Source organism: Zonotrichia albicollis, chromosome 15 (assembly GCF_047830755.1).
Source record: "Zonotrichia albicollis isolate bZonAlb1 chromosome 15, bZonAlb1.hap1, whole genome shotgun sequence".
NCBI lineage: Eukaryota > Metazoa > Chordata > Aves > Passeriformes > Passerellidae > Zonotrichia > Zonotrichia albicollis.
Window position 1 is genome coordinate 13714243 of NC_133833.1, and position 18361 is coordinate 13732603.

The 18361-nt window shown below is 42.2% G+C and overlaps 1 protein-coding gene across 22 annotated transcripts in view; it reads left to right on the plus strand.

Moving 5' to 3' along the window:
* Positions 1 to 18361, plus strand: part of TENM2 (teneurin transmembrane protein 2) — a 1510370-nt gene that overhangs the window by 1447070 nt on the left and 44939 nt on the right. For all 22 annotated transcript variants that reach the window (XM_074551980.1, XM_074551988.1, XM_074551987.1 and 19 more), the window contains one exon: positions 8527 to 8673. In XM_074551980.1, the coding sequence (XP_074408081.1) occupies positions 8527 to 8673 (147 nt within the window). The remainder of the gene's footprint in view (positions 1 to 8526; positions 8674 to 18361) is intronic.

The following is an 18361-nucleotide window of genomic DNA, read 5'->3' on the forward strand; positions in this document are numbered from 1 at the left end:
CCTTACTTTGTGTTTCCCTTCCTAAATTCTCTTGGCAAACAGTCCCAGTGGAAGTAGTAACAACCTGCCTGCCCTGGGATGGCTTAAAAACTGTCAAATACAGACGCAAGGCAATCAAATTAAAAGTCTCATTGGTGCTTCTGATGGCTTCTACAGAGAAATGGAAAATAAATGCTCTGCCCAGCAGCAGAAAGACTTAAGTATTCGTTCCAGAGAATTAAGGACACTTGTGGTGAGGCGAGGGGAGGAGCAGAGCCATCAGTTGCCTGGTAGTAAATATGTTTAATGTAAAGCAAGCAGAGCTTAAAGAGCTCGTTTGTCTTCCAAATTTCTTCCAAGTGCAGATTAAATACTCTTGGCTTTCTTGGGGGTGAGATGGAGAAGATGAGCTCCCTTGTAGATCAAAATCACTTTCGCAGATTTATTTAGTGTTTAAATATCAAAGCAACTGGCTAGATCTGAAGGATTAGGATGTTTTTTCCTTTGCCACGTAAACAGATAAAAAAGGAACAGAAAGATAACTGTTTTATGCATGCAGGACTTAAAGCAGTTCATTTGTGAATGCAACATTTTTATTTCTGTAGCTTTTATTAGCTATTTGTGCAGTTGGTAGATATAAAAATTGGAAAATGGAATGATATTCGTGAGGCTTATGTTTATTGACAGGGGATGCAGAATGGTGCCTTGCACTTTAGAATTAAAGGAATGTTTATAAAGTATATTTTATGTACTAAAATATTCATCCTCTATCCTATATCTGCCAAACAACTCAGCATACACAAACACTCACATAACTCAGAATATATTGCTTATCTAGTTTAATTTGTTTTGCGTACATTGCCCATGTGGTGGAATACTGCTCCTAGGTCATGAGCATTATTTCATACTTTATATTTGTTTATTTTCAAACTCCATAAATTCTAGCCTTAACAGACATGTGAGATATATTTATTTTAATATTCAAATACCCATTATTTTTGGCCACTTGTAATCATATTTTAATGTCATGAAGATTTAGGACTGCTGCAAGCCAGAAGGCATAAAACATTTAGTGCATTGCTACTATTTTTCATTCCAAACTATTCCACAAAACTTCATAAAAACTTCTGGTTTCTTCTCTGGCACTTTCTTTGGGTTTTTCTTTTGGACAATTGGAATGTTGGAACTGAAATCCAAACCCATGCAGTGTGCAGCCATTTAATGGAATCCATGTGATTAATACTTTAAGAAGATCAGCTGCAAAATATAATGCACATGTCTAAATAGTGTTTTTCATCCTGAAGGGATTCCAGAGTTCTGTGCCAAATTTGAGGGACCGAAGGTACTAATCTGCCACACAGTAAGAGAGGAAACTGCCTGCCTCTGTTAAGGCTCATATTTATTCTTCTGCTAGAGATAACCTGCACACTTACACGGGATCAGCATTTGCATACCTGAAAGTTAATTGCTAAATTATAAATTCTATGCAGGCATTAATATCTAATGAATAGCAAGCAATTATATTTTAATAGCGCCTGAGAAAACTGGGATTCCCTGCCCTGAGAATTATGAAATATAAAGCTCTAAAACCAAAGGGATGGTAGATAATTCAGTTTAGGAGGGATGTCAGCAGCAGGTCAGCTGGTCCAGGCTCTCCTTCAGAGTGGGGTGGTTTTGGGGAGACACACCAGACTTGGACTCATAAATTTTGGGGCAGATTCCCTCCAATCCCCCTACAGGCTGTTACCTCTCAGTGCTGTGCATCTTCTGCAGTGGACTGAGCTGCTTAAGCAGTTTATAACATCTGCTTGTTCTCACTGCAGCTCCCTGCTTGTGTATCCATGTCCCACTCCCTCACATTACTGAATTCAAATTGAATTTGAAATACTGATGAAAACTACTGTTAAGTAGCACTGACAGAAGGGAAACAGTTCTGTTAGGTCACTCTGAATGCTAACTTGGCTTCCTGGGCATTTTGATTGACATAAACTCCTCAATTTGGTAAAGTTTTTTTGTACACTAAAGGAGTTTATGGTCAAAGAAATGCAATTATCATTTCTTAACATGATTTTTAACAAGATTTTTATTTTTTATCTTATGTGGAGGTTCTCATCTAAGGAGGAAAGGAATTCATTCCTCCTCTATGCAATATGTGGAGGATTTGTGAAGTGAAAAAGTATTTTGAAGCTAATGACTGAACTGAGAATATCTTCCTACAAAAATCCTAAATTACATTAAGTCTAGATTACATTGTAATTAGGTTAGCTATTCTTTCAAACATGAAGTCAGTGTTTTGCATGTTGCCCTTCAATTGACTGAATTTATACATCCTGTCTGATAGGTCACTTTATCATTATGCAGCCACAACACTCTTTAAATAGACATTATTTTAGAGATAAATTCAGCTTGAGAAGGCTTCTTTCTCAGAAAGGATATTACATATTACAAAGGATGATGCCAGTCCTTGTATGTGATATCAGAAACATTAATACAATAAAAGATTATGGTTTTGGTACTAGTTTTATGAATGCAATTTCACCTGGAATTATATTCTAAATGGATTTTGTTACAGTAAGATTAATTTGAAAGACCCAGCTATCTTAAATACAAATTTTTACTGCATCTTTTATATATCTTTTTATTGGGGATATGAATAGGAGTTGGATATGAGTCTTGTTTGAAAAGAATACACTGTGTAACTCAAATATGCTGGTAGGGTCAAATTTTAGCTCCTGCTCAAAATTTCAGCAAATAACGTGCTTGGCCTCTGGAAGGAGCTGTGTGGCTGGGCTGCAGCAGTTTCTTAGGTTATATTTCACATACCTTCTTTGCTGATGCTGGTAAAGCTGTGGTGTTGGGCTCTGTGCAGGAGGAGCTGTCCTTGTGCTGACATTTACAGTTTTGGGGTGCAGAGAGAGCCCTGCCTGGCTGTCACAGAGCACTGGGACTGCAGCAGTGCAGAGGCTCCTCAGTCTGATGCTGACCTTCCCAAAAGGCACTCTCCCTTCCTTCTGGAAACTGTGTATAAGGAGCCCAAACTCTGGGCTCAGCTGAAGCTCTGTGTGTACTCAGCATTCTGAGCAGTCATGGACTTTTGGTTGGTTTCTGTTTGGTTTCCCTAAGTCTCAGGACAGTGTAGCACAACCTGTCCCCCGCCCAGCTGTTGGCAGCTTGGAGGGGTCACACCAAAGCTGGTGCCAGAGCTCTGTTGGTTGTGCACAAGAGGGAGACCTCGAGGGTGTCTCCCCCTGTCACAGGAGCCCCTTTGCCTCAGTCACTGAACATGAATTTGGGTAACATGGAAAGTTCTGGCAGCAATCCCTTGTTAACAGCGTGTGAAGCTCTTGAACCCCAGGCTTTCTTCAATCTCAAATTTTTGTGTTCTCTGCTGAAACATGAGTTTCCTTCTCTTTTTGTTTGTGTGTGTGTGTCTCTGTATCTTTCTTTTGTTCTTTTCCTTCAGAAAGATGCAAGTGACTGCACTTGAGACTTTTTCATACCAGCAGTTCCCTTTGTGTGATCTTTACTTCTAAACAGTCACAGGTTTTTTCTCCTATTTCTCTGCTTTGAGACTTGGGTGTTCCCTGAGTTCCTGCCCCTATGTGAGAAAGTCTGGAATTGCAGGATAGATAATTCTGTTATGAAATACATATCCCAGGCAATTTAAGAAATCTTACTTAAAATTTCTAATTGTTTAGCTGCACAGGAAGTATTGGAGTGGAGGATTTCAGGGCTCTTTAAAGATACTTTCTGACTGTTGTTGGTTGTTTTTTTTTTATTTTTCAGCCAGTTCAATAAATGCAATTGTAGCTGGGCCAGTCTGTAGTTCTAACTCAGGCATGTATTCATCTGCGCAGCACATGTGCAAGTAGATATTTATTCTTTATTTCTTTGTTTGGTAGGTTGCTTAATGAAATACTTAGGGTGTTGAGTGGTTTAAAAAAAAAAAATTTTCTAAAAAAAAAAAGAAATAGCAAGGCAGCCAGTGAGAGCCTGCTGGTGACAAACCCTCGAGTGCCAGGAGAGCACTGCTGTGTGTGAGCCCCGTGTGGAAGCAGCAGCTCTGCTGTGTCCATGGCAGTGGCTCTGTGCTGAGAGCCTGGCTTCATTCTCAGCAATTTGTCAATCAGTGTCACTGCCCTGCCTCAGAGCCCTGGGCTGGTGCCTCTGCATGGCTCCAGCCTGTTCTGGAACTGTCAAAACTCACTCACAGGGGCCTCACCTCCCACTCAACCAACACTCTGGTTCATTGACATGTGTTTCATTCCGTGTTTGGGGTGTGAGTTTATTTCAGTTGAAGTATTACTCTGTAGAAAATGACTTGTGCCTGTGCCTACCATAACACTGTGTCATTTTTATTTGTATGCCCTTTCTTTGGCTTTAACTAAGCCCTGAAGGCTTTGGAATTGAAGGATTAAAAAATAACAATAGCAAATAAAAAGCATGATTTTATTTTCAGTGTTGCTAGGTACCTCATTCTATGTAGCTCATTTATTATTAGATAGCTGTAGGCATACCAGCAGCTCACCGAAGAAATGAACAGAAAATATGGAAACAGTGACTATCCTCTAAAATCCAAATTAAACAGGCTATTGTCATTACTGCTTTTATGTCATTTCTCTAAATTCTTTAGGTACCATCATATCCCAGACTACTTTTATTTGCTCCAGTTCTGTAGTTAACAGCTTTAATGAGAAGATGAGGATTGAAATGTAATTTAAATGTTCCCCTTGAAACTCGTGTGCATCCTGTGAGTGAGAAAACACTGTGTGTAGAACATACTCTTCCCTGCAGGGCTTCTGCACCCACAGGAGCACCTGATCCAGCCCCAGCTGAAGTCACTGGAAAGGCTCCAGTGAGTGCCAGCAGGCTTTGGATCAGGGTGTGTGAGATGAGGTCATGTGGAAAGATAAACAGGAGATATCACATTCCAGATGTAGCTGTGCCCATGTGCCCTAAATGGGGACAGCTGCTGGGAGCCCACTCTGCTGGGAGGTGCTGTTTGCAGAATAAATGGCTGATGGCACAGCATCAGAAGGACTCAAAAGACACAAACTCTTGATTTACTTCTATTTTTCCATGTACAAACTGACCAGAGGCTAAAAGCATAATGCTTTTCTCTAAGTGGCTCTGAGATACCACTTAGATTTTTTTCCCTTCATCTCTCCTATTCTTTTTCTTCCTTTTCATTATACTAAGAGACTACCTCTTCCATCAGAGTTTGGAAACTTATAAAGGGAAAGGTTTCTCTAACTTCTCTTTCTCTGGCTGCCCTTTCCCTTCCTTTTTTTGGAGAAAGATTTGCCCCACCATAAGTGGGAGTTCTGAAGATTCTGGCTGAAACCACAAATTGGTTGGGCAGACTTTATGGTTTAGTTTACTTAAAATGTTTGTTTTGGAGTTTAAAGTAGTTTATGCAACGGAAGATCCATATATGTGTGGGAAGCTGGACATGTGTAATTGTATCCCTGAAGTTTGGGAATACCAGAGTAAAAAGGAAATCTGTGCAGAATTTATCCAAAATTGGATTAGAATTCTTAATGTACTGCCTAGATACTGGAAATTAATTTGTTGAGTTCAAATATTAACTAATCACCTTACAATTTAATCTCAGAATAATTTCACTGTAGATGAAAGCTGGGAGTATTCTCTTGTAAATACATCCAGCACCCTCCATTTTTGAACCAAGCACAGTCCATAGCATGGTTTTTGCTTTCTGATATCTCTCATATGCTCATCACAGATTCCTGATGCAACACTGAAAAATCTTTTTGAAATCTTTCTTGCTGTTTTAATTGTGAATTCATATGTATTTGCAGTAAAGTTTTCAGCTTCCAGTTCCACAGGCAAGCTGGAGATAGAGAGGAGGGAGGCTGCATTAGTGTTTCACCTTCAGCAGCAGCTAGAAAAGTGTGAGACACTCGAACTGCTGTTGCCTGTACTCTGCCTGTTCTGTGAATAAATAGGTTGTCAATCTAGCACTTTAAACAAGCACTTTCTTCTTTTTTAACCTTGCTTCTTGACATTTTCCATTAAGCATACTGTAATGGAAAAGATGAGGAGAATTTCTCTGCACACCAGGAATAGCAACCTGTCTGCTTAGCACCAAGGGCCCTTTGCTGAGCGGTGAGTGAGAGCTCCATCCCACACTGGATTGCTTCTTGAGATGAGATGCTGATAGCCCTGCCCTGTGCGGCTCTGGGAGGATTCCCCAGGCTCAGTGTGGCTGCAGAATGCAGGCAGGCTCTGCCAAAGCAGGGAGAGCTGGGGGTGCAGCCTGGCCAGCAAAGGCTGTGTGTCCAGCTGTGCCACTGAGCCTGGGCTCTCAAGGCTCCTCAGGCAGGCACTTGGTCACCTTGTCCACTCTCCAAACCCCTTGGTGGCCACCAAGCCCATGAGATATGTGGAAATCCTGTGTGTGCAGGTGTTCATCAGTAACAATCACTGCTCACATGCACTGGTAGGAAGATTTAAACAGAGATAGGCAGTGCAATTGTTAAATATAAGCCTTTTTTAGAAGAAAACTGTTATTACTGCAATTCCTAAATATAAGCCTTTTTTAGAAGAAAACTGTTATTACTGCATCATAATGGACCTCTGTTTTCTGGCTGGTCTAACGGATTAGAATGCTATATGGATACTTGCTTGAAGAGAGGCAAAACCAGAAATCCATAGATTCACACAGGCATGTACAGAGACATAACCATGCAAAACACCTAATTCGTTGTCCGTTACTTAAAGCTGTTTCAAAGCTAATTCATCATGAACTAAATAGATCTTTTAAGGAAGACATTATTGTCCAAGCACTTAGATCTTATTGTAGTGTACTGCTGCTCCTTCCCTTCCTTGTGATATTTATGCTCCTCAAACCCCAGCTCTGCCTTTGGAAGGCTGCAGTTAAATGAGCTCTGTGGAGGTAGCATCGTGTTTCCTAGCAACACCATGTCTGTGGCACTGGTGCTGCCTTCCCTCTCTTCTCTAAACGCAAAGTCATGTCCATTAATCCCCAGCTGCACTTAAAACTTTTCAGGGATTTTGCTAGCTCCCCACTGTTCATGTTTTCATTTTGCTCAGATGCTGCAAGGCAAACTGCTTCAGTGATTTAATTCTTGTCGGTGCCTCAGTAGAAAACCAACCACATGGGTATATTCACAATTACTGTTTGGTTTTCATTTAAAACAAATAATTTGTCCTACACTGTGATGCCTCCCCTCAAACATTATCATATTGGTCATTCAAACAACCTGACAAATGGAAGAGATAAACGAAATGTCTTGAAAATCTATTACCTGTGCTGCAAAAGTAACTGATTTTTTTAAAGCTAAGATATGTAGCGGCAAAATAATCCTAAATTTAAGTGAAAGAGACTTTTTTTTTTAATACACAACAACTTGTAGGACTTGTTTCTGTCTGCCAACAGCTTTCTGTGTAACATGAACTGAATAGTCTCTGACCTCTTGTGATACCAGCTGTGAGTTCCAGGGGCATCACTCTGTTGTATGGGAAGCTGCTGCAGCATTGTGAGAATGAGTCTGGGGTCAGAGAAATTGCTCTCTGACCTCACCTGGCTACAGCCAAGGCAGCTGGGAGGGGCAGGAGGAGACAAACTCAGAGCTGTGGCTTTCTGAACAGGTTTGTAAAGGCACACACCTATTGTCAGGCAGCACAGCCTTCCTCGTGCTCAAGGAGGTGCTCTGAGAGGTTGGCCTCAAGTCTTCTGTCACCCCACAGACAAAAAATAGCTGTGCTTGTGTGGATTGGATGTTGATGGATCTGGATGTATGAACCAAGGCTGCACTTTGGTTTTCTTACCTTTTCTCATCATGAATATTCAGTAAGATACTGTAATGTCTCCTGGGACTCATTTACTTCCAGGAGAAAGGAGTTGAGGTATTCTATCACCTATGGACATTTGATAGAACATGTAAGTAGCTTAGCTAATTAATATTTTTTTTCCTAATTTGGCTCTTGTTATACAATAAGTCATGTCATATTCATAGTCAAAACCACTCATCTTTGAGGGGATATATTTTTAATATGTTTTTCAGAAAGTGTAAGATGTGACAGCAAAATATAAGTAAACTTAGTGTTAAATAAGTAGGTATTCGAAAATTACAATCAATGGAGGAAAAAATTAATTTTTTAAAATAGATAAAAATATTTGTTTAAACTTTGTGTTTAGACACAAAGTTTAAATAAATTATTCTGGAGAATCATGCAACACTGAGTACAAAAAGTCCTCTGAGCACTGATGAGCTTGTTGAAAAACATGTGTACGCACATACAGAGGGAAAAATAACAGACAGATCTTCTGTCAGCAGGCTGTCATTTCTACCAGCTCAAGGTCTGGACCTTTAGAGGGTTCTTCAGACAGGTGTTAGAGCAGTAGGGCTCCTGAGCTAGATCCCCATTGCTGCAGGGTGTCCCTTCCTTCGCCGAGCGTTCCCGGCGGTGGCAGGACCGAGCCTTTTTGTCTGCACAGTAGCACGGCCTGAGCGCAGCGGGGAGGGGGTGCCCGGGGCTCACCTTGTCCGTTTGTCCTCGCAGATGGCTGTCCGGACCTGTGCAATGGCAACGGGAGGTGCACGCTGGGCCAGAACAGCTGGCAGTGCGTCTGCCAGAGCGGCTGGAGGGGCCCGGGCTGCAGCGTGGCCATGGAGACGGCCTGCGCCGACAGCAAGGACAACGAGGGAGGTGAGCGGGGCTCGTCAGTGCCGGCGGGCAGAGGGCCTCGGGAGGCACTGTCCTGCCATGTCCTGCCATGTCCTGCCATGTCCTGCCATGTCCTGCCGTGTCCAGCCATGTCCCGCACTACTGGCAGGTGTCACATTGCTCTCCAGCAAGGACAGGAGCTGCGGCCGGGCGGGACCCGCAGGGAGCCCGGCTCGGTGCCAGCCCAGCCCGGCTGGGAGCCCGGCCCGAGCGGAGCTGCTGCTGAGGCAGCGGCACGGAGCGCCCTGTGCCCCTCGGAGCAGCCACAGAGCCACCGCGCTGGCCTTGTCCCCTGCTTGCTGTGCACAGTCCTGCCAGGCTGTCCCACAGCCCCTGCCAGACTGTCGCTGCTGGGCACAACCCTGCCAGGCTGTCCCTTGGTGTCACACTGCACGGTCCCCATGGCAGGCTGTCTCTTGCTGTCCCCCACCCCTGCCAGGCTGTCCCTTGGGGTACACAGCCCCTGCCAGGCTGTCCCTTGGTGTCCCTTAGCCTCTGCCAGACTGTCCCACAGCCCCTGCCGGGCTGTCCCTGCTGGGCACAACCCTGCCAGGCTGTCCCTTGGTGTCACACTGCACAGTCTCCATGCCAGCCTGTCCTTGCTATCCCCCACCCTTGCCAGGCTGTCCCTGCTGTGCGCAGCCCCTCCCAGGCTGTCCCTGGCTGTCCCCCACCCCTGCCAGGCTGTCCCTTGGGGTAAACAGCCCCTGCCAGGCTGTCCCTTGCTGTCCCTTGGGGTACACAGTCCCCATGCCAGGCTGTCCCTTGCTGTCCCACAGCCCTGCCAGGCTGTCCCTTGCTGTCCCACAGCTCCTGCCAGGCTGTCCCTTGCTGTGCACAGCCCTGCCAGGCTGTCCCTTGCTGTCACACTGTACAGTCCCCGTGCCAGGCTCTGCAGGGCAGGGTGAGATTTGCTCCATGTGCGTGTAGGGTAAGGGGCTGACATCCCTGCTCTGCTCTCCCTGCCCTGTGTCAAAAATATCACTATTAAATATAGGATGTGTCCTGTGTTTCCCTTCAAAGATGTTTTTTGGGTTTTGTTGAGCCTTCCATGGTGGCCTGAAAACAGTTCTGAGATGTTTTACTTCTCAAAAAGATTGGTTAATTTGCTCCTTAATTTACAGGAACTTTCTTATTTGTTTCAATATAATGTCTTTAGAAAGTCACACAGATTCTTTTTCATATACTTCTGCTGTCTGCTATAAACCAAGCATCAGACACAGCTTTTTTTCCTTGAGACTCCTTCCCTTTCCTTTGGCCAATAATTAATCTAAAGAAAACATCCGCTGTTTGCTGATTAATAAATATTTTATAAATGTATTTCCTAAAACTGCAAAGCAACATTGGGCTGTATCAAGGGTAAAATTGTCATTAGGCTGAGTGCTTTAATTTAAGTAAGTCCCAAACTGAGGAACAGGTGTATTTGGTTTTGATTACATGATATTAACAACAGCTGAATATCATCAACTTGTTTTAATTTGTAAATCCTCTGTTAGTTCCTTGGTTTCACATGCTCAGTGCTTACAAAAGTATTTTAGAAGTTCAAAAGCTATTTCAGTTTCAGAGAACTAAAACTTGCTTTATAGCTGTTACTGAATTATACAAAGCAGAATCTAACTGCCAGAGTACATTAATTGGCTTTTAAGTATACAACAAAACCCACTAAACTTGTGTTAATATTCAGTGTAAGAAACTAAAAGGTGAAATGCTTAAGTTTGCATTTTTTACATGCTTTGAAGATTATAAAGGGAAATTTGAAAACAGATATATTATTAGAATTTCCTCAAAGAAAGGAAAAAGGTTGGAAATGTTCTTAGAAAAACTGGAATAAGAGGTTTATTTATCTACCCAGGACCTTATTTTGCACTTGTAAAACAGACAGGCAAGCAGGGGAAAAAATCACCAGTGACACTATTCTGCTGCTCATCCTGATGAAAAACTGTAAAGTTGTAAAACTTATTCAAGGAGAGTAAACAGGAGCTCATCAAAGGCAAAGAATACAGACAGAATTGCCATACAACAGATACATCATATTATGAACTAATAATTAATGCAGAATTGTATATTCCATTAACATGTGAGTTGCATGGATTTTGGTTTACCAGATTATTACTGAAAGAGAATTAGTTGGTCCAGCTGAAGGCTGGAAAGGCTTAGGGGAGAACTTTCCAGCTGTTCTCAGTGTTAGCATTTTAAGTAATTTTTTCTGGATTCTAGAGAGGTTACTGGTCACTGGTTCTTGTGAGTGTAAATCGTTTGAAAATTTAACCTTGATCCAAGATCCAAACAACCTAAGAAGTTCCTTTGACTCCCATGCTTTCACATGGGGTTTAGGTGGAAATTAGTCTCAGCAATTTAATTCAGTGATCATTCCTGCTCTTATAGTCTCATCCTTACTAATTCCCACAGAATGTTTGTATAAGGGAGCACAACACCTGTTCAGCTGCTGTTTCTCCACAAGCTTTCCAGGCATTTCTGAAGAACCAGAGGCACTTTGAGCTCTGCTGTGTTTCCTGCATGCTGCTCCCCTCAGGCTGTGCCACTGCAGAGCTCTCAGTCTCTCCCATGCCTTGGGGGTTTGTGCTGCTGCAGTTTGCTCCATTCTGGGGTTCAGATGCCTCTGAGATGTCCTGGGATTCTGTCCCATGTGAGCTGTGAGCACAGAGGCATTTTCCTGACCACCAGTTTGTCAAATTGACGAGAACTACAACAAAACTCAAACACAAATATAATATTAATCACTTAATGATTAATAAATCTCAGAATCAGCTCTGCCTTTGCCTGAGATGCACTGCCCTGTACATGTCTGGTTCTGCACACCTGGCCAGGAATCTGTGCTCTGAGCTCTGTGTTCAGAGGGGAGTTTGCAGGAATGGTGGGGCTGGAAGGGCTGTGTGTGTTCTGTGCTTCAAGCTGCACCTTTATGTAATTGTGACTCTCTATATAAAGGAACAGATAAAATTAAGTTTTCTCATTAGACAAAGCTGAAAAGTGTACTATGGGAATCAATAGTAAGGATCCAGCTAGTTACCAGAATGCCAAGTTTCACATAAAATGCAAGTTTATTGGAAGTTAAAGAAATTGCCTCTTCTCCCAGTCACTCTTTTCATTTGAAACTCAGCTGAGTTTATTTGCAGCAAAGTGTTGAACTCATTTGCTGCTCCATTACCAACATTGCTCTGTTAACATAAGCAAGCAGTTCTGGGGTAGTACAGAACACACAAGCTGTTCTTTTGGAAGGCAGTAGGGTAGCTAAAAATACTCTTTTTTCCCCCTTTTTCCTAAATGAGTTCTTTTCTGGACAGTTGAGCCTCTTTCCTTTCTGTCCATCTCTGCATATTGTTAAAATACAATTCCTTCAGCATGTCACTAAAAGGGAACTATCATTTCCTATCTTCTGTGGCAGCAGATTTAACATATTTTGGAGCTTTTTCCCTGTTCAGCCATTCTTATTGCAGTTGTATCTCACAATCAGATTCAAATGCCTTGGGCCAAGTCTTCATTTTATGGATGTCAAGGAGAGCATTGCCACTGACTCCAGAGGGTTTCCCATTTGTCCTGCTTTGTCTTATTATCTGCCACAATGCAAACTCCATACCATAGTTCAAAAAGAGAAAAATGAAAGATTATACTTAATATTTTCTTTCCATTTTAGATTAATGTCCTTTCGTTGGTTTATTCCTAGAAGAGGCAGATGAGTCCCCCTCTCTTTTAGACTTACAAATCTTCATTTTAAATGAGATGTCAGTGTGGATTACTGGCATGAATAAAATGCGATTCCAGAGCAGTGAGAGGAGAAAGGCTCCAAAGCTGCTTTCTCCTCCTAGGGCTGTGCAGGGTGGGTGATCTGAAGTAACACTGGGAAATTCACCTGCTTTTGCCCTCACCATCACATGTTAAATCAAGATATGGCTTATCTAGGTCTGGCAGTGCCCAAGGCCAGGTTGGATGGGGCTTGGAGCAACCTGGGACAGTGGAAAATGTCCCTGCCCCAGGCAGGGCTGGCACTGGATCAGCTGTAAGGTCCCTTCCAACCCAAACCAGCCTGTGGGTTCTGTGATTCATAATGAACATGTTTGGGGTTACTATGGTGTACAGGCTACTTTGCAGAAAAAAACTTGAAAGTCTCTTATTTATCTTTCTGGGAGTTTTTTTGGTTGAATTTGTTTTTTGGTTTTTGGTTTTTTCCATTTCTCTGTAAGGACAAAGCCTAACTGAAAAGTGAGGGGATTCTGGCAAAGCCTCACTTTTAACATCTCTCGAAATTGGAAAGTGCTTCTGTTTTCCACACCATGTTTGGATTACATAATTTGCTCACTGTGGCTGCTTCTAAAGCTAATTTCTTCCCTTAATCAGTCCCTCAGTAATCTAATCATTATTAAGCATCTTTTGGAGGGATTAGAAATAGCTTTATTTTAAGACCTGTAATTGTGATTACAATATATAATCCCCCTAATAGACACGTATAACCTATTTAATTCACCATGGCTTTATTTTAGGAAATTAAGGCATTACTGATGGTATTTTGAGGAATGTGAGAGGATATGCTACTTTTTACATTCCTATTTCTTTTGGCTTGTTGCACAAGGAAATCACTACTGTGGCTGTTTATACCCATCATTTTGAAATAACTATTTTATAATAATTTGCTTGTTCCTAAATAGAAAAATATTTTTAGTCTCCCTAAATTACTTCAGTTTAACTAAATTTCACCTTAGACTTTGCAGCACTTCCAGCTGCATGAGACAATGGGATGCACAGCAAAACTCAGATGTCTTTCCTAAATTATAATTTCACTAAATGTTGGATACAGTTGATATCCATCACATTTAGGAATGTTTGTCCTGAATGTCTTGAGATAATTTGGGGAAGAGATTTAAGAATCCTGTCCTTTGCAGAAGCAGCTGTGGCACAAGCCCATATTGCCCACTGGGGCTGCTCTTTCTAGGCTTTTCTCCTCCTTCTTTCTCTCTTCTCCCCCTTTTGCATCTGTTCAAATTTACTCATTTTTGTAGTTTTTATTGGCAAGAGAGTTAAATTATGTAGTCTCAGAGAAAGAAAAACAGGAAATAAGCAAAGTTTTGCTAAATTTGTTTTGTATTTGATCAGGACGGAGAGGGCAGGTGCAGGCAGGTTAAAAAGAAATAAATTTTTAAAAAAGCTTAAATATAATCACTGCTTCTATCACTTCCCAGACCACATTTCTCCTCACAATGTAATTATCTGGACTAAAATTGGTAGGAGAAGGAAAGGAAGCAACCCCTAGCAGTATAGAATACTAAGCCAAACAGAAATGAGGAATTTCTTATTTGTTATGCAAAGTGGCACATTCTTTTTAAAATACATTTTAATTTCTTTTCCGCTTGGCTTTCCAAAGAGAGATGTGCATCTCTCAGAAGGCAAATTTTGCCCTTCAATTTGTTACTCTATATCTTTAACCCCACCAAGAAGTACAGTTGGTGGTAATTCTGTTTGGCACAATACATTAAAGATAATGAATTAGAGAAAGCCAACTAGCTGCTCCAGTATGAAATCTCTTCAATTCACAAGAAAAATGAATTTCTAGTGAAGTTCACTGTCAGGACAGTGCACTTGACTGATTGAAAGGCTGTTTATTTGAGTTGTCTTAGAAAACTCATCTCTGAAATTAGACAGAAGGAAAATAGAAAGAAAAGAGAAGTGTCTTCCTGCAATAAACATTTAGAAAAAAATTGCTTTTAGAAAATTACAAATCCTGTGACTTGATACTGCATCAGGCTCGTGACATTTAAGATAATACAAGTATTTCACAGCACAAAAGCAAATCATGTAATTTAGCTTGCCTCAACAAGCATTGCCTCAGCAGGGGTCTCTAATTCAGCACAGACAAAAGATTTTATGAAGTTCTCAATATAAATACCCAGAATACTCTTGGCACAGAAAATACCTTTCCCAGAGCCTGTACAATAGTCAGTTGTGGAACATTAAATGCAATCAGGAGCTGAAATCTGTAGTGGATGGGGGCCAGAGTGAGTCACGTAGGCTCAGGTATAAAATCCGTATCAAAAGTAGGCACTCCAATTTTGACAAGAGCTAATGAGTGTGCTTGTATGTGATTGTGTTACAGCTCCATGTCAGCCTCTGATCACCTTCACACACGTTAGCCAGCTTATCCCTGTCCCCCTTGGGATGTGGTCTGCCATACCTCGCTGTCACAGCTGGGGAGAAGGGAAAGCAAGGAGCTCAGAGCCTGCAAATTCCATGGTTTGAAAAGGCAGCAGCACCCCTGTAGGTGTCCATGTACACTGGAGCCGGGCAAACATTGTTTTTCAAGGTTGTTCTCACCTTGCAGCCCTTTGGGTCAGCCTGGCTCTGAGCAAGGAGTGGTTTGGGCTTAGGGCATCAGTTCTCCAGAGGTTCTGAGGGACCCCCAGGCTGGAGCTACCCCTGCAGTGGGTTCTGCAGTGCTGCTCTCAGGAATGAGGCTTTTCCTCATGCCTGAACTCAGCAGCACAGGGATCCCCAGTGGGCCAGGGAAGTGGGGTGCGTGCTTCACCACTCATCCTCCAGGGTCCTTTAAAACCTCACTGGGAAATTTTTGGGATATTCAAAGGCACAACCAATCTCCAGGTTCATTCTACCTTACCACAATTTGAGATTTACAATCCAGCTTGTCCTGAAAGGCAGTTTGGGTTGCAAAAATATTCTGTTGTGCTCACAAACTGGCTCAAAAGCCAGTGTTATAATGAATATCCTGATGGTTTATAGGGCTGGAGCAGGAATTGAAGCATTCCCTTTCTTGTGAGCACCAGGAACTTCTGAGGAATTATTTTGAATGATACATGCCAATATAGATAACAGTAATTAGATCAGCTACAAAAGTGTGAAAAAATGGGTTAAATATTAGATAAACTTCCTGGTAATAAGATATCCTGGGCTGTGGCATAGCCTGCCTGTGGAAGCAGTTTTGCATGCAGTTTTAGAGCTCAATTAATATATTTCTGTGTTGGCAGAGAAGGCCTAGTCTTTTGATAATCTGATAGAGCATCTCTAATTCTTTCACCTTGGGTATATTAATACTGCACATAATTAAAATCGGTTCATGATAAATTAACTAATTTGCCCTTAGAGTGATCAAAGACCCTTTTGCCCTCAGGGTTTGTAGTAGCTGCTGTTCCCCCCCCCCTCCCCACCTCCATTTTAATCATCAGTCTGAAATGTTTATTGGAAAAAGAAAATTTTCCAGGAATTAGGCTCTGAAAGTCCCCAGCTCCTGCAGCTAGTGAAGTGTAAGGATGCCCTCTGCTGAGCGTGGGCTCAGGAGTTCTGGGTTGGAAACAGAATTGTCCCTTGCTGGGTACAGAAAGCATTGGCTGAGCAAGCTGGATGTCAGGTCAAAGTTCACTCATTCTGATGTGCATTGTGAATTGAACCCAAAGCACAACCTGCAGGTATTGGAGAAGTGTGGGAATTGTAGATAATTTACTCATTGGGGTTAAAAAACCCCAATAGCTCAGGCATCAGCTTTCTGCAGAAATATGCAGCATCTTTCTACTTCTGCAATCCAGTAACCTGGACATGGTGAGAAATATATTCAGTGATGCTGGAATACTGGTGCTGGGAGGTTCTAAACACATTAGAACGGTAATGTGGTAAAAAATATCACTGTTCCTCCTGAGAGCCTTTTTAGTCCTTCTAATGATGGTCAAGAGGAACACAATAATAAGGCAGTCATAAATATGACATGCATGAGTAGGTTAATCTACTTTCAAGTATTTCTTTGAAGTTTTCTCTGTGCTGTGTAGTGAATTCTGCCAAAAAGCTTGTGGAACAGTTCAGAGGAAGGTGAGAATTGTGTGGATCCATTAGCCAAGTGAACTCTTCAAGAGGGATACCATGTCACTTCATTTCTGAAAAGATTTGAGAATTCAGAAAAACCACAAACAGCAATGGGAGAGCTAATCCTGTGCTGCCAGTTTAAATCAGGTCAAGATTTCCTATTTCTTTCATCTCAGTTAAGGCCAAGTCAGGACTTGTGTTGGTCTCAGATTGTTGGAGGAGGTTCAGCACCATCTCAGCTCCCTCTCCAGCCTCCTCCCTTTAGCATGCAGAGTATCAGAGAGGTCACTGCCCACTTGAAACTCAGCTCTGTGTGCCAGGAAAAGCAGCAATATTTTGGTGAGGCAAGTGGTGAGGGTTTGTCATTGAATTAACCATATAAATAATTCAACATACCTGAGGAAATTTGGAGGATGACAAGCTCAGAAATATATATTAAAACCCACAGTACTGAATTCTAATTAAAATTTATGTTAATAGCAGAATTTTCTTTTACAGAAGGTACTTTTTTTCCTAGCTCTGGTTTTAATCAGCTGAGTCTAATGCAAATAAATGATTCTGTAACAATTAACTTCATATATAATGGTACAATTTGGCTGGGAAAATGGGCTGAGAGAAACCTCATGAAGTGCAAGGTCCTGCACCTGAGGAACAACCCCAGGCACAAATGTCACTTGTGTCACTTATTTGTCCAGTGACTGAGCACTGGAGCAGGGTGCCCAGTGAGGCTGTGGAGTTTCCATCCTAGAAGACATTTCTAAAGCTGTGTGGGCAACCTGGGCATCCAGTATCTGGTAGCCTTGTTTGAGCAGGGGGCCAGGGCTGATCACCTCCAGAGGGGTCCTTGCCGATCTCAGCCATTCTGAAATAATAGTCCAGATAGCAAATTAGGCAAACATGGCCTAAAAGCAGATATATTCTGACAGTAACCACTACTCTTTCATGCACGGAGGCAGAGATTTCAGAGCAGCAGAGTCAATAAGAGCAGCAGCTGTGGATGTGAGCAGCACAGGGGGGTGTAAGCCCTTGATACCCAGCAGCAGTGCCCAGGGCCTGGCCGTGTGTGCTGAGCAGACCCAGAGCTCACTCTGCTGTTGCAACAAGCTGGATCAGCTAGTTCACATGAGGTGAAAATATCCTAAATCCTCAAGCTTGCCATCTGAGGATAAATTACTACAGGGGAATAGAGCCATATAAGTAATAATGTTAGAAAAAGTAAATTGTGTTATGCTCTATGCCTGTCTTTTCTAAATATTGTTTTAAGATGCATCTGAGAGCATCTCAGTCTGACTTCAAAGAACTGCAGCAAAACCTTCTTACATGGAAGGAATCACAGGCAGCTTTTTCCCTGCTGTTGAGTGGAGATGTTTGCAGCCTCCCAGGTCCTGAACTGGCAATTCAGAGCAGTTTGATTGCCTGCTTGATTGTTTGTGAGGTAACGGTGAGATTGGCAGTGGCAGGGTAATTTACTGAAGATTGCAATGTCAGACAATATCCAAGGGGGCTCGTGAGCATAAAGATGTGATTCACATGACTGACAGGAGCCTGAGGGATTGATATGCCCATTCCAAGTTCAGGGTGTCATCACAAGTGTTTGGCTACAGCATCCCATAATCAGCTGCATGATGAGGTCATTACAGGCAGAACTTCTGCTCACCTCTAATAACAGCTATGCCAAAATATGATGCAGCTCAATAGGTAAATGTAAATTTGTCAGAGGGAGTAATTTATATCCTGTGGTTTGCCTGTGTTATTTCTAGTGTGTTGATAGGGTTTCCTTGCTTGGTGGTCATCTGAGAACTGGGTGGACTTAACAGTGGGCAAAGCTCAGTTCAGAGTTGTAGAGGTCTCA